Here is a 21,539-nt window from a genome sequence, read left to right as displayed (position 1 = left end):
TGACCCTAAACACAATCCGCTAACCCACGAAACAGCGGGCCATCATGGCTTATCCCACCCGGGAGATTGACGTAGGCCACTTCGACCACCGGGTCCGGGACGCCGGACAGCTGTGCGACGGACGGGCCATAGTTCGGCCTTGCCAGAAGGCCAGGGACCGTTCGAGGGAGATAACTAACGGCCATGCCGACATGATCGACGCGGAGGATATTGCTGGCAGTCATAATAGACGACAGGAGGCAGGGAAGGAGAATCCAACTGGGTGTGCTTGATGTTTCAGTGGTCGGATACTGTGTCATCGGCTGGTCATCGGGCCTTTACACGTTTGGACGCTCTTAGCGACGATAGGATGTGCAGTTCAGCCTCGGGGATGCACACAGCTTTGGGTGAGGCGTTTCCTCCTGTCAAACCCAGTATCATCCAGTATCACGCCTACTTAGGTGTCTGGACACCTTTTTAGCCGAGTGGTCTTTTTGGTCTGTCACCTCCTGTTGTCTCAGCCGTAAACCACGCAGTAGAAAGCCAACAACCGGGATGGTATCGGCACGATGATTGGTGGATCGGACCATGGATGAGGCTATTGTTGGGTCAGTGGGAGGGGCCATAGTGATGGTCCCAACCACTGGGGCGATCGGGTTGTATCACATCAATAGAAGGCCATGTTCCTGGGCCAGATGTGCGTCCCCACCCACTCCCCAGCACACAGAGAATCGAGACGCCACGAGCCTCCCCGCGGCCCGCAGCCCGTAGACCCGACGCATGGCCTCCATTCAACCAGTCGATCGTAACACGCTCTTTCTTTTTTTTTTTTTTTTTTTTTTTTTTTTTTTTTTTTTTTTCCCAAGAAACTCTACCTCAGAACCGTTGCTGTGGTCGACCCGAGAGTAAATATGCGGCCGGGGAGCAGAGAGAAATCGCCGGTCGGAGACATGTCATAAGCCGTAGAATCTGGGGAGGATTACCGCAGTGGAAGGCGGATGAGCAAAAGCATGAGACTGGGGCGATGCGAGGGAAACAGAAAAAGGGTGCGACGCGTGTGTAGGGCTTGATCGGGTCGGTGAATTAACCCGACTGGCTTGTTTCTGTACAGATGATTGGGATAGCCGATGGAGGAATATATATTTGGGCAGACACAGCGTACTGCAAGGAAGAGCGACCCTCGGAGCAAAGATTGGCCGGGCAGAATGCAGAAATCTGCGCCCACCGCCCACCTCACGTGACCGCCCGCCTTCTGCCTCCCGTTTCAGGCTGCCAGATCCACCATCTCCCCCCTATTTCTTCCGCCGTGCCCTAAACTACATGATGCACTACTCCCGACCAGGCTAGCAGTCACCACCACCCGGCACAAGACAGGCATGGCGCCGTCCCTGATGGGGTTGGTTGGCTCGCTCAGGGAGAGCCGCCACGGTAGCCAGTAGTTAAGTATCTATCTATCTATCTAGCCCCCGCCACTGCCCGCCCGGAGCCACGTCTCCCCACCACTCCCACCACCTGCAGCCTGCAGCATTGCATTGCAGCACTTGGCACCCGGTTGGTATCGATCTACTAAGTATCGACGTCCTGTCAACATGCCCAGCAAAGGCATCTCCGTCTACAGCTATGTCGGCGTCCCCGGTTACGCCGTCGGCTTCACCGTGCCCAAGCAGCAGGCCCTGCGCGATGCCACCGCCAACTTCACCGGCCACCACCTCGAGGTCGAGTCGTCCCACATCGAGGGCCTGCACCACTTCACCGGCCGCTTCGAGTGGACCGTCTTCCGCTACGGCGAGGCCGTCGCCAGCGCCCACAACGACATCAGCAGCCTGACGGGCCAGGTCCAGGGCGGCACCATGGTGGCCACCGAGGACTTCCACCCCATCGTGACCGAGGACGCCATCATCACCTACGGCTTCTACGCGGCGGGCCACGGCGAGGTCGGCCTGCCCAACCGGCACCAGTGCTACGTGACCGTCTGCGCGCGCACCAACGCCGACTGGATGGCCCGCGTGGCGCCCCCCGGCACCCCCGCGGCCCAGCGGCCCTTCTCGCGCTTCGTGCTGGCCGCCCCCCACGACAACGGCATGAACAGCATGACCACCTGCGAGGCCATCTTCCAGCACCTCGACACCGACATGCTGGGCCTCGTCCGCAAGCTGGTGCCCCTGATGGCCCACGTCGACCACGTGCCCGACCACTTCCTCATGCGCAAGCTGCCGCACATCGTCTACGGCCTGTCCATCACCCAGAAGAAGGCCATCTCGCGCATGCTGGCCATGGGCGCCCGCTACTTCGAGTTCCGCCCCGCCAAGCTGCTGCCCCAGTTCCAGAGGGTCTCGGCCCTGCGCGACACCTTCTACTTCCAGCACGCCTGCATCCCCGGCCTGGCCTTCGACGACTTCCTGCGCGAGCAGGTCGCCTTCCTCGACGAGCACCCCGCCGAGATCGTCACCGTCCACATCCGCTGGGACAACATCGTCGCCGACTGCCAGCGCCCCACGCCGGACGAGATCAGCGCCCTCCTCGACGAGGCGTGCGCGCAGGCCCAGCAGGCCCCCCTCCGCTGGGGCGGCCAGGAGAGTTTCGCCCAGCCCATCGAGGCGCTGCGCCAGGCGGGCCGGCGGCTGATCGTGGTCACCCAGGCCGACAAGTACGACAGCTGGACGGCCGAGGCGTACGCGACCCTGCGGCCGGAGCCCATCCTGGCGCGGTTCGAGGGCATGACGACCGAGGGACAGGCCAGCTCGGACCTGACGGTGCTGCAGTGCCAGGCGACGTCGCAGTCGATCAAGGAGGTGCTGGTGTACAGCGTGGTGGCGGCGGAGGGGGCCAGCTCGTGCCTGACGGCCACCAAGGGGGCGCTGGACATGCACACCCTGCCGTGGATCCGGGCGCACGCGCTGGAGCGGCTGCAGGCGGACCGCACGATCGTGATCATGAACGACTTCATCGACGGGGCGACGGTGGACACGTCGATCCTGCTGTCGCAGCAGCGGCTGTCGGCGTAGACGGGAGACAGGGGGGAATATTCACGAGAGACCTGGATGGAGGCCGGGCTGTAGCTAGAATCGACGGGTTTTTTTCATGTACATTGCGAGACGAGATGATTGATTTCGTAGAACCTGGGGCTGGACACATCTTGCCTCCAGTGGGTGGTGCCACGGAATCGGATAGATGCGTTTAGGATGGCAGGCATCCATCGGATAGTTTCCGGAACGGCGTGGAATGGGATCCCGTGAAGCGAGCGTGCTTCTGCAGCATTCCCGGAACGGACCATCACCCCAGCAGTAGAATCAGGAGATGAGGCCGGCCAAGGGAATCCAGCCTGTTATCGATGGGAGATCCGCGAGATCTGGCCAGATCTGGCCAGATTCCTTCGATCCATCGGAACGATTCATCAGCCCGAGCCTGTCCTGGAAAGTCTCCTTTCGGCTTAGGGCCGGACAGTTGGGTCGGGGGAAGTTCGCCCGCGCGGACACTTTCGCGGGGCAATCAGGCCCCGAGGCAGCCATTGGTCAGGCCGAATGTCTCCGGCTGTGATGATGACCAAAGGCGGCCCGTTGCGTTGCACCCTTGGCTTGCTCCCGGCCAGGTACATAAACCCTAGGAGGCGAACGTCGATATCTCTATCCCATCAACCAAACAGTCCATCAATCAATCAATCAATCAATCAATCAATCAATCAATCAATCAATCAATCCATCAATCCACCAATCCACCAATCAATCAATCCATCCATTCTCCCGTCCTCAAGCCACCGAGCATCCGCCATCAACAAAACAGCAAAGACAATCAATAACCTCAACCAACCCCTCAATCCAAAAACAACAGTTCCACTCCCGTGATCAATCATCCAACCCCTCAACATGTCTGCATCCGTTTCCACCTCCACTCCTGCTCCCATGGTGCGACCGGCCCTGGATCCCGATCTCGCCGCGGTGCACCGGGGCATCCCCACGCTGGATGTCGGCACCGATGAGGAGCGCGCCGCCTATCGCGAGTTCCTGCACACCATCTTCACCCTGCAGAACACCCTCCGCGGGAAAGAAGAGACGGTGGTGTCCGAGGAGCGCGACATCCCGGGCCCGGCGGGTCCCATGCGCGCCACGATCTTCCGGCCCAAGCACCAGACTCACTCGGTGGACGAGATCCCCGGGGTCCTGCACATCCACGGCGGGGGTCTCTCCAGCGGGAACCGCTACCTGGGCCTGACGGTGCTGGACTGGGTGGAGACCCTGGGGGCGGTCGTGGTGACGGCGGAGTACCGGCTGGCCCCGGAGCATCCCCACCCGGCGCCGCTGGAGGACAGCTACGCCGCCCTGCAGTGGATGAGCGCCCACGCCGCCGAGCTGGGCTTCAGCCCTCGCAATCTGGTCGTCACCGGCGGGTCGGCCGGGGGCAACCTGGCCGCGGGCGTGGCCCTGCTGGCCCGCGACCGCCAGGGCCCGACCCTCCGCGGCCAGGTGCTGATGTACCCCTGGCTCGACGACCGCACCGACTGGCCCTCCGTCCACCAGTACGGCGACATCGCCCCCGTCACCGAGGCCGACCTCCTCGACGCCTCCACCCTGGCCTTCGGGGCCAACCACGAGCACGCCGACCTGTACACGGCGCCCACCCGCGCCCCCGACCTCTCCGGCCTGCCGCCCACCTTCCTCGACGTCGGCGCGGCCGATGTCTTCCGCGACCAGGACCTCGCCTACGCCGCTGCCCTGTGGCGCGACGGCGTGGCTACCGAGCTGCACGTCTGGCCCGGGGCCTGGCACGGCTTCGACGTGTTCGCGCCCGATGCGCCCATCAGTCGGCGTGCCGGTGCCGCTCGCTTGGACTGGATGCGCCGGTTGTTCAGCTCGGATAGGGCTTAGATGGGGCGAGGGAGCGTGCGCGCGCATGGAGTGGAGTTAGACCATCTGCATCGTTGACATTCATGTATTGTGGCATTGGGTTTGAGATTCTGTCTGCATTTCCTGTCTGCATTTTCTGTCTGCATTTTCTGCCTGGCGTGGCTGTCTGGTGATCATTCATATTATATTATTATCTAATGAAACATGTTCGCACATCACTGTCGCGTTGTAGATCAGTCGCATGGGGTGGACCATCCTGCGTGAGTGAAGACAGTCACACGGAATGCAGAAAATGATATTGTAGACCTAGAAGAGATTTTGGTGACTCTGCAATTGAAAAGGTGTTCAATATTGAGTGGACATCCAACATGTGGTCGGGATTGTCAGTCTGCATACAACAAACACTAGCGGATCCGTCAGCCCAGCTGTTCATTAGAAACAAAATGCATCCCCGCAGAACATCGGTACCCCCCCGCCTGCTTGATCCACCGATACCCCATCGGACACACTCCCATGGCTTGCAGTTTCTTCTGCACAGCCTGCTCTTGCTTCTCGCGCTCTTCCGCCTCAATCTTCTTCCTAGCCAGACGCCTCATTTGCTCGTCGTACCTCCGCCGCTCCTCGTCTTCCGGGTCATCTTTGCTGTCGTCCAGTTGACGTTGCAGTTTGCGTTCCTCGGCAAGGAGGTCTTGGTGGCGTTGCTTCTCGGCTTCCATCGCTTGTCGGTCGAGCTGCAGTTGGTCCCAGACTTCCTGAGACACTCCCGGGTCGCGGGTCTCCTCCTCGGCGATGCCGGGTGGCGCGGGAGCGCATTCATCGGGAGAAACGGGGTCTGGCGGTGGTCGTGCTTCAGTCGCAGTCTGTGTGGTAAACGATGGGGGTCCTTGCGTAGGGCCCGGAGGTGCGGCCATGGGCGGCTTGAGAGAGTCCATCAGTTCGGATGCCGTCAACGGAGGCGCTGCGCGGTGCTCACGCTCACCGACGGTCGAGTGGAGAACAGATGTCACCGCCTCCTCGGTGACGCGGAACTGCTCGTCGTCCCCGTCAGGGGCATGGGTGAAAACCTTGCGAATGACCGTGTCTGCAATCGTCTTGACATCACGAGCATTGCCCCAGCCCGGCAGCGCGGCCAGGCGCTCAAAGTAGCCCACGCATTCGGACCGGAACTCGTCTGTCGGAGCCTGGGTCACCCGAGTATCAAGCTGTTCGATCTTGCCGAGGCTACTCTGCAGCAGCGTCCAGCATTGCTCGGGAGCCAGGTTGGTAAAGGAGACCGTCTCCGAAAAGCGGCTGGTCAGGCCTGGGTTCGATGCCATCAGGCGGTTGATGTCTTCATCATACCCCGCCAGGATGACAATGAGCTTCTTGAAGTACTTCTCTTTTGTCAAAGAATCCACCAGCTGATCCATGGCTTCCTTCGCGAACACACCGTCGGCGAGGCGATATGCTTCGTCGATGAATAGGACTTTGCCCAGACCCTTTTCAAGAAGCTTCTCCGTCTTGGGACCGGTTTGTCCCATAAATTGTCCCACGAGATCCGTTGCGGACGCGTCAATGACCTCATCCGTTCCCAGAATCCCCATGTCGTAGAAGATCTGTCCCATGCGTCGGGCCGTCGAGGTTTTGCCGGTGCCTGGCACAATCAGTCAGCGAAAGAATGGAAAGCACACCATGGGAGGGATAGGTACCTGGGGGACCTCGGAAGAGGAAGTTGAAGGGGATCTGTTGTAGGGGATCCAGCTTGCGCTGCTTCATGTTTCTAACCACGTTCTGGTAACCTTCCAGCTGTGCGATCAGATCCTCGCAGCCGACAACTCCCTCGAAGAGGGTTCGACAGTTCACGGACCCCCTCTCGGCCCGGTCAAAGTCGGGGTCAAAGTCCAATGGCTCGAGGATGTCAATGCTCCGCGTCTGCCGCGATGACAGCCGCTGCTGGTGCCGCAGCTTTGCCTTGTCCAGGAGAATGTCGACCTCCCCCGCGTTCCCGAATTTCGGCTTATTGCGCTCCCGACTGAGACACTGGCGAACCACCGACCTCGCTTCGGGCGTGACATCAAACCCTGCCTCCTTCAACTTCAGATCCAGGATCGTCTGCAGGTCATCGTCGGTGTAGTCCTCGAAATGGAACGCCGCACTCATCGGGAACCGACGGGACAGGCCCTCGTTGACATTCTGGAACATCCTCTCCATGGCATCCTTGTACCCCAGCAGGAGAACACATCGATCATCACCTGGCACACTTTGCACCTCCGCGACAATCGTGTCCACTACTGCCGTCTTGAATGGGTCAGGAGGTGTGTACGCGTCTGATGTGGAAGAGGTGCCGGCCAGCATGTATGCCTCGTCGATTACCAGCACCTTCCCGAGGCTGGACGCGAGGATGCCCTTGGTGGCAGTCTCGGAGCCTCCCAGGACGTTGCCAACGAAATCGGAGGGATTTTTGACGACCACTAGAGGAACAGAAGGAAAGGATTAGCCCGAGGAGGTTCACGAGGGAGAAGGAGGGGCAACAGAGAATGCCATTTTTGGAATGCGCACCTTCGCCCTTGGAGAGATAACCCATGTCGGCCAGGATTTGCCCATAGAGCTTGGCCACCGTCGTTTTGCCGGTGCCCGGATTGCCCACAAACACCTTGTTCAAGGAGAACTGGACCAGCTTCTTCTCTTCGAGCTCACGGCGGTAGTTGAACTGCAGCGTGTCCAGCAAGGCTCGAACCGATTCTTTGACACTCTCGAGTCCCGTCAGACTCTGGAGTTTCTGCCATGCGGCATTCCCTTCGAGTACGGTACTCGGATCTGGGCCGAGAAGGTCTTCCTTGGTGAGCAACATGTCGTCGCCAGGCTTCTTCGCCCGGCGCTGTCGCTGCAAGCGCTTGGCCTGGCGCTCTGTGATCCTCGCAAAGACATTCTGGACGGCGCGGGCATTGCCAAACCCTGGCCGTCCTCGACCTTGTCCGATGCGACGGGCGACAATCCGCATGTACAGCCCCTGGGCGCCTCCCTCGACCTGCATACCGCCCTTGTACTTCCGCTCGATGCACTGGTGAAGGATGGCCTGCAGTTCGACATCAGTATAGTCGTCAAACTGGAGTTCTACGGGGAATCTGCTCGGAATGCCCGGGTTATGAGCAAAGAAGCTCTCCATGTTCTTGTTGTAGCCGGCGATGATGAACACGATCTTGCCGGTGAGGTTCTCCACTTCGGTCAAGAGGAATTCCAACACTGCGCTCCCGCCTGCGATGTTTCCAGACGTCAACTGATAGGCCTCGTCAATGAACAGTGCTCCGCCACCATTCGATCGGATCTCGTCGAGGTGCTTTTGACATCCGGGGATGCCGCCAGTGGCCAGCTTCGACCCCGAGGTCTCAACGAAGAAGCTGCCGGGGATCACACCCACCGTGCTCAGGAAACGGGCATACAGCCGCGCGACGGTGGTTTTGCCTGGAACAGGGTCCAAAAGGTTAGAAAGACAAGAAGCGCCAAGGGGGGGGGGGGAACAGAGAGACTTGCCGGTGCCTGGATTTCCCAGGAGAGCCGCGCCAAATCGCTCGTCGGAGAGATTGGCGCCTTGTCGAACGACGACCTCCACTTTGGACTTGATCGACAGGAAACTATCTTTGACCCCTTCCAGCCCAATCATCGATACCAAGGAATCCAATGCGTCGTTCGACTGTCCTTCCGCTTGCTTTTGGCGCTCCCACTCGTCCTTCGCCTCGGATTGCAAGGCAAATGGTTCGGGTTCCGCCTGTGGGCTTCTTTTCCCGGATGCCTTGTTTGCGGTGGCAGTAGACTGGGGTTGAGGCTGTCGGGATCGCTTGGCAGTAGCTGTCAGGTCTTGAAGTTCCTTCTGCTTCTGAGCGAGGACATCCTGTCGATCCCGGTCGTTCTGGACGTCGGCGAGGATCTCGCGTTGCTGTTTGATCTTCTCATCGATCTCCTGCAATCGTTTGGCATGCTCTCGCTGGATCTCCTGCCGCTTGGCCTCCAGCTTCTCATCCTCCAGCTTCTTCTTCTCGGCCTCGATGGCCTCCTCCAGGCAAACCTTACATGTCTCGGGCTCGTCCTGATGGCACACCCAGGAGTACTTGTGACTCTTGGGACAGGTGGTGTAGACCAACTTGTTGCAGGGCAGCGTTGAGGCCTTCTGGTGGCATCGCCGGGAATTCTTGTGGTTATTGGGACAGGTGGTGTAGATCAATTCCGCGCATCGCAACGTGGTCTGGCCCTGGTAGCAGGGCTGGGAGCCCTTGTGGTTGTTCGGACAGTTGGTGGGGATCGTCTCGGTGCACTGCATCTGGGCGTGCTCCTCCGATCGATGACAGCGCCGCGGACAATGGTGGATGCCGCACGCAAGCAGGGCCGAGCTGGTAGTCACGGACAGGTCAGCCAGATGGTCTCAATTGTAATCTCAATTTGGAATCTCGATAACAGCGTTGTGCCATACCAAGGATCTAGGCAACCTCCGTCCGGGCACTCCGCGTGGAACTGCTCAGGCTCTCGGACGAGGACCCTCCGGTCGGGGTGTCTCTCACACTGCAGCGGAAAGCCCTCGTATAGATGTCCATGTTCGCGTAGCAGATCGAACAGAGGCTGCCACGTCGAATGGCCCCTGCGACTCTTGAGAAAGGTGTCCGCGTTCCCGATCATCAGGAGGGCATTGCGCGCCCGGGACAGCAGGACGTTGACGCGCTCGGGGGCCGCCATGAAGCCAATATCGCCGGCCTCGTTGCTGCGCGTTAGGGTCGCCACCACAATGTCGCTTTCCTCTCCCTGGTAATTATCTACCCCGGGTATCCATTAGCCTGTGTGCAACAGTTGCTGGAAAACCAACATACCGATCGTCGAGATGCGGATGGCCGCTCTGGTCGACTTTTGCGGGCCCGGAGTGAGCAGACCGGCCGTGAGCAGATCATTCGAGTCGAGGTCGTTCAGGATCGGGTCGTTGGTCTTGCTGAGTTCCGTCCGCAGGAGGGACAGCTGCCCGAGATAGGGCGTCAGGATGACCAGGTTGTCGGTGCCGTAGCCCTGCTGCCCCAGATACCGGACGGCCATCAGGACCATCTGCACCTCGAAGAGATTCTGCTTGCTGGCTTTGACCGTGGGATCACGTTTCTCCATCACCTCCAGGTCGCTCTCGAGACGGGTATGGTGCATGAAGACAACATCGCCCTGGAATCCCCGCAGTCGCGGGCGCTCCTGGGTGCGAGCGGCGTCCTCGAGCTCTGGGTAGGTCAGATGTCGGATGAGGCGAGAGATCTCCGGGCGCATGCGATGCTGCTTGGACAGGGAGGTATGGGGATAGTGGCGCAGGATCAGCCGTTCGAACAGCGAGCGGTTGAGGTCGAAGCCGTCGCCCTTCTCCACCGACAGGCTGTAGTTGTTGACCTTGGGCCGCAGCTGCTTGTGGTCCCCGATCAGCACGAGCTGCTCGGTGTTGGGCGTCATCGCGGTCAGGACGTGACTCTCCAGGATCTCGCCGGCCTCTTCCACCAGGATGACGTCCGGCTTGGCCATCTGCAGGGCACGGCCGTAGCGGGCAGCCGCGTTGGTGGTGCAGGCAACGATGCGCTTCTTCGCCAGGACGGCGGCATGTTTTTTGTCGTAAAAGTACTCCTGCAGCTCCTCGTCGAGGGAGTCGAACTGCTCGATCAGATCCACCACGCGGGCGCAACTCTCCTGCAGGATGCTCTTCTGCCACTTGGATATCAACTGGCGGCGCCGGGCAACCGGCATCGTCCAGATGTGCGAGTGTTCGGGGCGAACGGTATCCTTGAACACCCCAGCGTCTCTTCCACTGTACCAGCAGTCCCACAGGTAGAATCGGTCGATCCTCCTGTTATTCCTCCCGACTCGTTGCATTCCGGCGTCAAGGTCGGGGACCAGACACGCATCGAAGAAGTCCGAGTCATCCGAGAACTCCAGGAACTCGAGCATCTCCCCTTTGCTAACCCGCCCACTGGTGAAGTTCTTCACCACCGCCCCCAACTCACCCGCCAGGTCTTCCAGATCCTGTCGCTTCGCCGCGACCAGCGGCCAGCAGATGGCGCCCGACTGACCGGCGGACTGATCCATCAGGCCCAGGGACTTGGTTCGCGCGGTGGACTTCGCACCTAGACGGACCATCGAGGTGTCCGGGATACCGATGTCCATCAGGTCCTCGAGAAACTGATCCAGCGCATGGTTGGTGTAACAAATCACCATCATCGTCTTGTCGGTATGGTCGTGCAGGATCTTGGCGATCAACGCGCCGATGAAGGACTTTCCGGTGCCTGGAGGTGGCCGTCAGCACAGTCTCAGCATCCCTCGGGTGGCCGTGTGCCGACTTACCGGGGGGCCCCTGGATGACGCTGATTCTCTGTTCCAGCCCGTCGAGGAGCGACTTCACCTGGGACGCATCCAGGGAGATCTCTCGCTCGGCGTTCAGGATGGTCTGAAGGTCCTTGCCCTGGCTGGCTCGGATTGTGCGGACCACGGAGGCCAGTTTGGCGCCGAGGGGCAGCGGCTGCTGCTTGGGCTCCGACGCGAGCAGGACGCCGGACATGGGGAACTCGACCTTCTCCTGCAGCCGCTGCAAGATCGGCTCATACGCAAAGACCGGAGTGTTTACCACCAGAAAGGTGAACGGGAGGCCGAGTTTGGCATACAGCAGGACGCGGCCCAGCCCATCATGGCCCGACACGTCCAACGCCAGCGTCGGGATGTTGTCCACGAGCGAAGACGCCCCGCGGTCGACGGTGGCGAAGGCAATGATCTCGGCCTGGTAGAGCAGACACCCGAAGGATTGATGCTTGAGGAAATTCTTGTTGGTGTCGAGGATTTTCTTGCGGTCGGTGGGATTCAGGCCCGCGAGCTGCGGCAGGCCCCTGGGGCACCGGAAATGCAGCCGGGAGGACCGGCGACGGCCGACGTCGCCGCAGTCGACCTTATGAAAGACCAGCCCGTCGATGGGGCGCGCGGAGCGTCGACCCTTCTTCTGGCCACGGGCGATCTGCAGATCGTTGCGCAGCTCGGCCAGCAGGTCCTCTCGCAGCAGGCGGAACTGGTTGTCGTGATGGGCGGCGGGGCGCCGGTCGACAGGCACGCGGTAGATGTCGTCCGCCAGGCGGTAGTAGGGCAGCTCCGTCGAGACGATCTCATCGGGGGTCGGCAGGATGGCGATCTGGCGGAAGTCTTCATGGTCGTTGTCGTGGCGGCCGCCCGGTCGGTGTCGGTAGCCCTCGTCGGACGGGACTTGGGCAGCGATGGTCTGCAGGATGTTGTCGATGCGGTAGCCCACCGTTCGGATCGGGAGCGAGGGAGAGTCCAGGAACGATCGGTTCTCTCGGTGGGCCTTCGCGATTGGAATCACCTCCGAGGGACAGGACGAGGACACGAGGCGATTCAGCAGCAGCCAGGCAAAGCCCAATTCGGCCTCCTCGCCGAGTTGCCGCCGGGTGTGGGCATCGACCAAGGCCAGCCAGAAACTGGGGGGATCGACCAGGTAGCCGACGATCTTGCGCACGAACTGCCCGTTACCGAAGTTCTCCAGACCGGTGTCCTGCAGGTAGCTCAGAAAGGCCGCAACCGGGCCGTTCAAGAAGGCCGAGGACAGGTCCAGCCGGACACTGTTCTGGAGAGCGTCGATGGCGGGGGTCGAGGCCAGGATGCGTTCGATGCATCGCAGGTGGTCGGGTTGGGCACACACGGCCTCTAGCAGTAGCTTGGCATCGGCTGTCCGCTCGACCTTCTTGGTGCCTTTGAGGATGGCCGAGAGGTGTTTGGAGAGGCGATCGTTGCGGGTGGCCATCGGGAGGGGAGGGGGATTAGGGCTGTTGGTTTACTTTTTGGGGGGGGGGGGAACACGGAAGTGGGAGAGAAAGAGCAAGTGGGATTGGGGTTGGGAGGAAGAGAAACCGGGTCGGGCAAGGAGGGGGGAAGCTGAGAGATGGATTGTGGCACAGCATCCCCATGCGAGCAGGTGAATGGACGAGATAAACACCCCCTGCTAGGCTGTGGTTCTGTGTTGTCATCGCGGACCTCCAATCTCCCCTCTCCCTTCCTGTTCGCCTCCTCCTCTTCGTCTCCATCGTCTTCTTTTTCTTCTTCTTCTTCTTCTTCTCCTCCTTCTCCTCCTCCCGCTCCTCATCGCCTTCCTGGGGTTCTCCAGCCCTGACTACCCCGTACCTCCGAGATAGCCATGCGAACAACGTCATCTCCAGCCAGCCACCGCTGGCATTCCCGCGGGAGTCGCTTCCCTCGCTTCACCAAGGGCACTTCGGCAGCCCAGAGACAACCAACGCCCGTGCAGCAATCCACCGCCCCTCCGTACGGTCGGCTGCTGGTGGAGATCGAGCGCGAGGAGCTGCAGGAGGCCCCCGAAGACCCGCGCATCACCGCCACTGCCCATGTGGCCTCGTACACCTGGCTGGCTCGGCCGGTGCCGTCCATCGTGGTCCCCGGTAGGGCTCTCCTCCTGTCCCGGCACCCGGAGATATCCCCTCTAACACCCCACAGGTGAACCGGCCCGGTGGACTCCCCTGCCATCCCCCCAGCGAGTCCCCCCCGACCGGGGCGAATACCTGCGAGACCCTAACGCCGCCCGATCGCCCGCCCACCCGTGGGACGCCTCCTGCCACGCCGTCCACCGCCAGCATCCCCACTTCGACCCGCACGGGGTGGATGTCGCCGCCTGCTCCAGCGTCCTCGGACACCTGTCCCGGTTCGTGCGCGGCGTGGAGCGGGACTTTCGCTTCGTGATGGACCGGGTCGGCCGCACCGTCTTCTTCATCCGGCGCGAGAACAGCCCGACCGAGCTGATCCCCGACGTCCGCGGCTACGGCCACAACTTCGTCGACGCCTACACCGCGTGGGGCCCGGGGCTGGCCGACTCGGCGTCGCACCAGCGACTGATTCGATACGACTTCGGGGGGCGACACTACCTGGTGCGCTTCGAGTCCGACGGCTTTATCGCCGAGGAGCCGGCGGAGGACAGCCGGACAGTCGAAAGCGACACCAGCCTGGCCGATGTAGCTGCCACGCTCAACATCGGCCCATCCGGACAGATGCCGGCGACGACGGGCGACCTCCATGTCGAAGACGGTGGTCGTCCCGTTGCCCACGGCGCGGTGATGGACATCAAGACACGTTCCATGCTCGACTTCAAAACCCGCGAGATCAAAAAGGAGATCAACATGACGGACCTCACCCCGCTCCTCTGGGTCTCCCAGATCCCCACCCTCGCCGTCGCCTACCACCGCCAGGGGACGTTCGAGGACGTGCAGGTCCAAGACATGCGGGACACACTCGCCCAGTGGGAGCGGGATAACGAGACTTCCTTGAGAAAGCTGATCTCGCTGATCAATGAACTGGTGAGTTACGTCCAGACCGCGACCACCAGCCTCGAGGTGTGCCGCCAGGGCAACGGGCCGCTGGAGGTGCGTCGCGTGGGAGGCGATGGTCCTACAGCTCTGTCCCCGGCGTGTCAGGCCATGTGGACTGCCTCGGCGACATCCCAGGAAGCCCGTGGTGCGGAGAGCCCTCGACCGGAGACACATCCCGACTCATTGGTCCCTGGGTCCGATGATGGGGCCCGATCTGACAAGGGTTCTTGAGATTGATAACACGGTGAATGTTGCGGTCGGTGATTGGAGTCGTCACAGGCTATGTGTGGCATTTGATGGTCGGTCTTGCTCTAGCAGATGGCCTGCCAGTTATGACAAGGGATCAGGCCTCTGGACATGTTATGGTCGGATCAAGGGTCTTGGGCTGTAGTTAACTAACTATGCTTCGCCCGTTATGTAATAACGTTCTGCCATACCATGTATCGCGATTGCTTTTGCCCGGGGGTCTGGACACCTTCTAACTCAATGATTTTGTTTTGCGTTTATTCGTTTTTCTCCGTGACCGTGAATCATCGACCAAGACCTGGAGGTTTAATAGTCAGATCAGGATCCCATCCGATACGTGAATATGTCTGGGCATAGGATGCCTGATAGAAAGACATCATGATCATATTTAGATGTCATGTCAGTGGATAATTTGGAGTTCAACAGCCTCCTTCCCCCAGCAGACAGGTACTCTGAGGTTGGTCTTCGACCACCCCCTTTCCACTGAGATGGATGTGCCGGAATGCCAACCAGATTAGACTTAGAGGCCAACTCCGGGATGTGATCTAGACATCCTAGAATGCGAGTGAGGAGTAGGACAGGTCCACAGCCACATTCCCGGCCCACAACCCCGACGCAAGGGATACTGGCTCGGCTGGCCGTGTATGGCTTTTGTCTAACTCCTTAAGCGGAATTGCCGGTATCCGTCGGTCATCCCTCGCTGGCCCCCGGTCCAGCACATGGTGTTGAGCTCGTTTACAGGGGCCCTGGAACTTTCAGTCCGTCTCTGATGGTCTAGCATTGACATTCTGTCAACTAGGGCCACTTGACGAAAATCTAAGCGTCCGGAAGAAGACGTTTGAGCGGACTGTTGAATGATGTATTCTCAGACATGCACTATCGTAGCGGCAATTTCGCTACGTAACATGTTCATCTACCTGGTGATGTGTAGCAGAACGGGACGGAAACTGATACACAAGCTACAGAATACTGACAGCATTACTCCAAGAGACTTTCAACCACATCTCTCCAGTACAGCGGGCGATTCGCCCTCTCTAGAGTCCGTGGCGGGCCAGTTCCTCGGAAAGCGCCCCGGAGGGTCTCGGTGCGCCAGATATTTCTGGGGGAGGGATGCTTTAAATCACGACCTTGCCCCCCACGACATCTTTGGAGGGGGACATCCCTCGAGTGGGACAAGAAGAGGGGTATCTGGGCGACATAGAAGCCCATCCATCCGGCTGATGCAGGGCACGGAGCGGATTTGCCTTCCACTCGCTGTCGAGATAAAACGACCCAAGCTTCTTTGAGCGCCATGACCGGATTGCGATTGGGCAACAGCAAGACCGATCCTGGTGCGTGCAGCGTAGATCTGACAGCAACCGAACTTGACCGCTAGACTGAGCTGGTGCATACGACCCGGTCCTTGGCTGGAGAAAGCTTCCCCGCGTGCCACCTCATCCTTATTATCCGCGCGCAGCCCTTCCCATCGTATTTAACCCCCTCGCCCCCCGCAGGGCCTCGAGAAGACAATCCACGATGGCCACCAGTTTTGATGCCCTACCCATCATCGACGTCTCGGCCCTCCGCCATCACTCGCCCTCGGAGCTGCCCGAGCTGAGCCAGCGTCTCCATGACGTCTTCACCACCACCGGGTTCGCCTATCTGGCCAACCCCCCGTTGAGCTTTTCCCACGACGAGGTCTTCAGCATGGCCCGCGAGTTCTTCTCTCTGCCCCCAGAGCGCAAGATGGCCCTGGCCAAGAGCTCCTTCCGGGCGGAAAACCACAACGTCTACCGAGGGTCTGCCCTCCCTGAGAATGGTCGGCCGACAGATGGCTAATGCCGGATTTACCGGGTGTCAGATACTTCCCCACGCAGCCGATGCAGGACACCGACAACCTCAAGGAAGGCTTCGAAATAGGCCCCCCGACCGCACCACTCACGCCTGCCACCCCCTCGAAGATCCTCCTCTCCGAGCCCAACGTCTGGCCCGCCGGGGACTTCCAGTCGCGACGTCGCCTGGAGCAACTGTACGCTGAGCTCCAGACTCTAGCGTCTCAGCTCCTCTCCCTCCTGGCATTGTCACTGGGAAAGCCGGCAGGCTTTTTTGACGACTACCTGGTCGACTCCCTGAGCACCCTGCGTCTTCTCCACTACCCCGTGGTATCACCCGCCCCCCGGGACGACTCGGATTCGGGACTGGGGTCGAGCCCAGATGTCCCCTCGGACGTCCGGCTGAGCTGCACCCCCCACACTGACAGCGGCATCCTGACCCTCCTGCATCAAGACCCGACGGGGGGCCTGGAGGTCCGCAACGCCGCGGGACGCTGGATTCCCGCCCCGTATATCCCGGGATCCTTGGTGGTGAACATCGGCGACCTGATGGCCACAGTCTCGGGGGGTCGGTTCGTGGCCACTATGCATCGCGTGCGCGCCCCGGCAGGACCCCGCGATGGGATCCCAAGGCGCCTCGGTCGGATCAGCGTGCCCTTCTTCTTCGAGCCCGGGGAGGCGTGCGTGGTGTCGCCCGTCGACGGGGAGGGTGAGGCGGTGGTGTACGGGGACCATGTGCGGTCAAAGATGCAGACGTGGGTGGAGTATCAGGATCTGGAGGGTTGACGGCACGGACCATTCTTACTGGCATAGAGAGGGAGAAAGTCAAAGGTTGCCTGCGGTAGGAGCTCGGGAACTGCATTTTCACGTGCGCTGCAAACAGGTAGTGGGTAATTATACCGTTAATGAGGGATAGATGGCTTTCAAACGGTGATGTTGACACACGCTTGGTTATACACGGATGGGCTGACAAATGTAATATTCGGTTGGTTGTCATATCCCAGAATTACCAGGGTGTCGCCTACATTGCGCGAGCTAGTTATTTGATTGATCCCGAATCAAAATCATAAGCACAGGGACGACGTACTGTGCAAATCAAAGATGGGCCAGCCCAGGTTGGATAGGCCGTCGTGCGGATCGGCGACGAATGCCGCCCATGCCTTCCGCATCCTGGCCGTCCGCACCGTCTGCCCAGCAGATTCAGACACAAGTGTAAACAGCGCCGAGCTGCCGTAGATCATGTTCAGGTCGACGCCATGGTACGCGCCGCTGGTCGGGTACAGACGGGTGTTGTCCCAGTCGGCGAAGTAGCGGAAGCGCCAGGCATTCTGGCGCTTCATGCAGGCCAGAGGATCTCCCACGGCGTGACATCCCAGCTGCATGGTGATGTTGGCCCAGTTGTCCGCGGACAGCGTGGCGGAGTTGGCCCCGAAGCTCAGGGCCGTGCCTGAATGCGAGATGAGCCCGGCCACGATCGAGTCCTCGGGCCAGGCGTAGGCCCAGTAGTCCACCATGGCGCTGCCACCCGACTGTCCGGAGATGGTGATACGGCTGCTATCACCGCCAAAGCCTGCGATGTTGTCTCTCATCCACTCCACGGCGGCGCGCTGGTCCAGCAGGCCAAAGTTGCTGGTCGACGGGCCTGGGATGCCCGGGAAGCTGAACACGGTCATGCGGTAGTTGCAGGTCACGACGATGATGTCCTGGTCGCTCGCGAACCCAGCTCCGTCGTAGAAGAGGGTGTTCGTGGTGCCCGGAGTGTACCCTGACCCTCGCTGGAGTTAGTACGTATCGAGTCAAGCGAGGCCCGAAGAACCACATATACCGGCTTCGGGATGTGGCTGTCGGTCTCGCGGGTCCAGATATTCAACGTGAGACAGTCCTCGCTCTGGGGGTTGTCACTCTCCGAGCCCACAAAGGCCCGCATGATGTCGGGAAACTGCTCCATCTCATTCGGGTACGTGTAGAGGGCCGTGTGCGTGTAGGGACAGTCCCTGAGCCATTGTTAGCTGTTAAAACAGATCTGCTTGCATGGACGATCGACTCACGCCCCCTAGTCATGACAAAGGTTAGTCGAGTCTTTTCATGACTGGGTTCGGACTGGGTAATCCTCACAAAGCTCTTCGCCACGTACGTGCCGTTGCCGTGGTATTTCTGCGGCGCCTCCCAGCGTAGATTGCCCATGGGGGGTTGCGCAAAGGGGATGCCCAGGAAATCGAGGACCTCTGGGTGAGTGACCGATCGATGGCCCGTAACAGCTCCATTGTCGGTCGATACAGTGAGGACGTTGGGAGTCAGGGCTCCAGCCAGGGGAAGGGCGGCGATCAGCAGCAGAGCAGCAGTCATGAGGACCATGTTGGTTCTTGGAGAATGGGAAGAAGCAGCGTAATTGCGAGGACGACGGGAGAGGTGACTGGTGGCGTTGCTCAGTTGGGAGTGAATGGTTCCCTCGGATTCTTTAATAAAGTCCAGATGTTTCCTACGATAATGGGCCAGAGTGGTGTGTCTCTCGGGCCAAGGACACAATATCCCAGCCACCGATGGAGGGAAAATCGGCCTGGTTCGAAATCAATAAACTCCGTTGTCTGGAGACACGCCAGAGCATCGGCCGACCGGTTTGCCCGTCCCTGTCCCAACTGCCTGGCATGATAGGCCCCCTTTTGGGCTCTTTGCCCGCCCCCTGGCTAGCCCGGCTGACTAGCCCTGCTTTCTTCCCTGTTGCGAGCTCTAGGTTCCCCTCCACCTCCATGATAGAGAGATACAATGTTTTACAGCTGCGGTGGATGGCACATTTCCCCGGTCGCAAAAGTACACAGTTAACCCTGACTGCGCCAATGTTCCCCGTGTGGTGTCTAGATATATCGCTCTGCGTGGATCACCTTGCACTGCGAGTCCCCCCCTTCGAGTGATTATCGCGTCTCTCGTCTTGCTCGTCGCACGCCACACACGGCACGATGTTTAATTAACCTGCTTAGTCCCTGAGCCTGTGGATCACTCCAACATGTATTATCTATCTAAAAGCCCCACCTCGACGGCGCGGACGCCAATTCCCCCGGCTGGATTCTGGACTTCACAGGCCGATCCTTCTCATGCTAGTTTTTGAATGAGATGTTATCTAACGCGCGTAGATGACTTAATCGCGCTCAATCTGGACGATACCGGGTCCTGTTTGACACTTGATGGGATCTTTCATCGGGCGCAGTCCACCAAATCAGAGACAGTGTTGACGAGTGCCAGCGAGGACGCGATTTTGCACGCCGACCACAGCTGAAGGGGGACAGTTTCGGTGTATTCTCCATTTCAGCGCATGAAGATTCAGGAACTGGTGGTCACTTAGCAAAGTATGAATAGGGGACACGAGTCCTCTGACTTGGTTAGCTTGGTAGCAGTCACCCGGTATAGATCGCATTACTCCGTCGTATAGTTAGTTTGGAGGGCCTTCATGCTTCGTGGTACATTCTCCTTCACCACATGGCCATGCAAGGAGAACCACGCTCCTCATGTCCAGCTCGCCGGCGATTCGTGGCGCAGCCTTGGATGATCTTACCCCATGCCCGGGCTAATCCTCCATCATCCGTTCCCGGATGCATAGTCACCAGGTGGTTGATCATTTCGGCAACTCCGAGGTCGCACAGGGCTAAGGCCCCCCAATCCACCCTCTTTTCACCTGCGGTCGGTATTAACAGGATTATCCCCGGACTATCGCCGGTGGATCGCATCAACAGGGGCTGGCCGGAGATAGTGACGTCGGTCACCGTGGACCGTGGAACCTCAAACTCTGAGCAGGATGTATAAAGGCTGCCATCATTTCCCCAGATCCCAACACGGCCTGAGTCTTCTTCTCTTCCAGCAGTTTACCATGGCGTCCTACCTGATCACCGGCGCCTCTCGCGGGATTGGATTCGAGATCGCTCGCCAGTTGGCTGCCAAGCCCGCCACCGAGGTGGGAACGATCTTTGCGACATCGCGATCCCTCAATGCCAGCCTGGAAGAGCTCGCTGAACAGCATCCCGGACGCGTCGCCCATGTTCCGATCGACGTGACGGACCCCAATAGCATCCGGGATGCCGTGCAGGCGGTGGAGCGCACACTGGATGGCAAGGGACTGGACGTGCTCATCAACAACGCCGGTGTGACGGCTTGGTGCCCCATCGAAGCCATGCAAGACCTGGAGGACACCTTCCGGATCAACGTGAACGGACCACATATCATGATCCAGGCATTCCTCCCGCTGCTGCGCCGGGGGCAGATGAAGAGAGTCATCAACATGTGAGTGACTCGGGCGAGGGACACTGACTGCAGGTCCTAACCCACCGCAGTTCCACCAGCGTCGGCTCGATCGCCAAGCAGAACGTCTTCGGCGTCCTCCCGACCCCCGCATACAAGATCACCAAGGCGGCCTTGAACATGATGACGGTGATCTACGCCCAGGAGCTGCGGCACGAGGGATTCACCGTGTACTGCATCAGCCCGGGGGTAAGTGGTCATTATCCTGGCGGGTCGTCTGCGAGCGAAGCTGATGCCGGACAGTGGTTGAAGTCCAACGAAGCGAACGCGCATGCGGATCTGCCCGTGGAGACGGGGGTTCGCTGCGTGCTGGACTCGATTCGGACCTCGGGGACGGAGGCGAACGGGCGATTCTTGAATATCCATGTGCCTGGGTGGGAGCGGAACCCGGGGCTGAACCAGTATGATGGGTTGGATCTGCCGTGGTAGGAGGTTGTCGGTGTGTGTGTGTGTGTGTGGGGTGGTAGATAGGATGTGTCAAACCATGTCTCCTTACGCCTATGTAGATAGTAGTAGGTGTCTGGACACCTGTTCAGTAGAGCGATTCGGCGATGCCATATAGCTGCTAGGGGCATCCGAGAAGTGGCCATCAATTTCGAATGCTTTGGATCGCAGAGGGGCAGCAGCCATTGCCATGGGCAGTATTTCGATGCGGGGATATTTCGGAGGGAGACAATGAATCACATCCCCCTATGTTTGTCCATGACACGGGGTAATCCTGTCCAGTTGACTGCCGAGTCATGGAGAGACAATGATAGCGCAGACCCCCTATCCTTTCTGCAAGGCCGCGCAAGCACCCTTTCTTGACGCCAATTCTGTAAAATACCAGTGATATCACCCCACTTGAATGCGCCATGGCGTCCGGCATGGGAGCACATCCAGAGTGCTCGGTAAAGTACTAATATATATGTATCAGCATGTGATAGCGGTCGCAACGCCGTCAGCATGATGATCGACGGGCCACAATCGACGACATGTCTCAGGTTGAGATGAAGCAATGCATGCTGGGAGGACTA

The 21,539-nt window shown here is 59.8% G+C and overlaps 7 protein-coding genes across 7 annotated transcripts; 5 read left to right on the top strand and 2 right to left on the bottom strand.

Annotated features, from left to right (window-relative positions):
* Window positions 1-1,468: 1,468 nt before the first annotated feature.
* On the top strand, window positions 1,469-3,264 carry BO70DRAFT_366636 (phosphatidylinositol-specific phospholipase C domain-containing protein). The gene has a single exon (XM_025544384.1). The coding sequence runs from the start codon at window positions 1,569-1,571 to the stop codon at window positions 2,982-2,984; it is 1,416 nt and encodes a 471-aa protein (XP_025394695.1). The 5' UTR covers window positions 1,469-1,568; the 3' UTR covers window positions 2,985-3,264.
* Window positions 3,265-3,625: 361 nt separating this feature from the next.
* Window positions 3,626-4,964, top strand: BO70DRAFT_366635 (alpha/beta hydrolase). Its single transcript, XM_025544383.1, has one exon. It carries the CDS (start codon window positions 3,843-3,845, stop codon window positions 4,839-4,841), a length of 999 nt encoding a protein of 332 aa, XP_025394694.1. The 5' UTR covers window positions 3,626-3,842; the 3' UTR covers window positions 4,842-4,964.
* Window positions 4,965-5,163: 199 nt separating this feature from the next.
* On the bottom strand, window positions 5,164-12,606 carry BO70DRAFT_346172 (AAA family ATPase; the record flags this gene model as incomplete). The annotated part of the gene is made up of 8 exons (XM_025541531.1): window positions 5,164-6,453; window positions 6,509-7,270; window positions 7,359-8,261; window positions 8,319-8,911; window positions 9,035-9,184; window positions 9,265-9,601; window positions 9,656-11,089; window positions 11,148-12,606. The coding sequence occupies 8 exons, from the start codon at window positions 12,604-12,606 to the stop codon at window positions 5,237-5,239; spliced, it is 6,855 nt and encodes a 2,284-aa protein (XP_025394693.1). The 3' UTR covers window positions 5,164-5,236.
* A 576-nt stretch (window positions 12,607-13,182) lies between these two features.
* Window positions 13,183-14,293, top strand: BO70DRAFT_257485 (uncharacterized protein; the record flags this gene model as incomplete). The annotated part of the gene is made up of 2 exons (XM_025538865.1): window positions 13,183-13,258; window positions 13,314-14,293. Coding segments are annotated over 2 exons (1,056 nt in total), but the record flags the coding sequence as incomplete, so codon positions are not given.
* A 1,647-nt stretch (window positions 14,294-15,940) lies between these two features.
* BO70DRAFT_346168 (isopenicillin N synthase family dioxygenase) lies at window positions 15,941-17,244 on the top strand (the record flags this gene model as incomplete). Its single annotated transcript, XM_025541529.1, has 2 exons — window positions 15,941-16,203; window positions 16,266-17,244. 2 exons carry the CDS (start codon window positions 15,941-15,943, stop codon window positions 17,020-17,022), a joined length of 1,020 nt encoding a protein of 339 aa, XP_025394691.1. The 3' UTR covers window positions 17,023-17,244.
* BO70DRAFT_346165 (alpha/beta-hydrolase) lies at window positions 16,892-18,582 on the bottom strand (the record flags this gene model as incomplete). Its single annotated transcript, XM_025541528.1, has 4 exons — window positions 16,892-17,257; window positions 17,324-18,011; window positions 18,053-18,230; window positions 18,338-18,582. 4 exons carry the CDS (start codon window positions 18,580-18,582, stop codon window positions 17,160-17,162), a joined length of 1,209 nt encoding a protein of 402 aa, XP_025394690.1. The 3' UTR covers window positions 16,892-17,159.
* Window positions 18,583-20,064: 1,482 nt separating this feature from the next.
* Window positions 20,065-21,179, top strand: BO70DRAFT_366633 (SDR family oxidoreductase). Its single transcript, XM_025544382.1, has 2 exons — window positions 20,065-20,505; window positions 20,556-21,179. The coding sequence occupies exons 1-2, from the start codon at window positions 20,096-20,098 to the stop codon at window positions 20,950-20,952; spliced, it is 807 nt and encodes a 268-aa protein (XP_025394689.1). The 5' UTR covers window positions 20,065-20,095; the 3' UTR covers window positions 20,953-21,179.
* The last annotated feature ends 360 nt before the right edge of the window (window positions 21,180-21,539 follow it).

The sequence above is a fragment of the Aspergillus heteromorphus genome (assembly GCF_003184545.1).
Source record: "Aspergillus heteromorphus CBS 117.55 chromosome Unknown BO70scaffold_48, whole genome shotgun sequence".
In the NCBI taxonomy this organism is placed as follows: domain Eukaryota; kingdom Fungi; phylum Ascomycota; class Eurotiomycetes; order Eurotiales; family Aspergillaceae; genus Aspergillus; species Aspergillus heteromorphus.
This window is presented reverse-complemented; position numbering and strand designations above follow the sequence as displayed.

What these genes read in the sequence shown, in the direction of transcription:
- BO70DRAFT_366636 (XM_025544384.1), top strand. Translation starts at nt 1,569, where the DNA reads ATGCCCAGCAAAGGCATCTCCGTCTACAGCTATGTCGGCGTCCCCGGT.
- BO70DRAFT_366635 (XM_025544383.1), top strand. Translation starts at nt 3,843, where the DNA reads ATGTCTGCATCCGTTTCCACCTCCACTCCTGCTCCCATGGTGCGACCG.
- BO70DRAFT_366633 (XM_025544382.1), top strand. Translation starts at nt 20,096, where the DNA reads ATGGCGTCCTACCTGATCACCGGCGCCTCTCGCGGGATTGGATTCGAG. An exon ending in ATGAAGAGAGTCATCAACAT is followed by an intron (nt 20,506 to 20,555) that starts GTGAGTGACTCG and finishes AACCCACCGCAG; the next exon opens with TTCCACCAGCGTCGGCTCGA.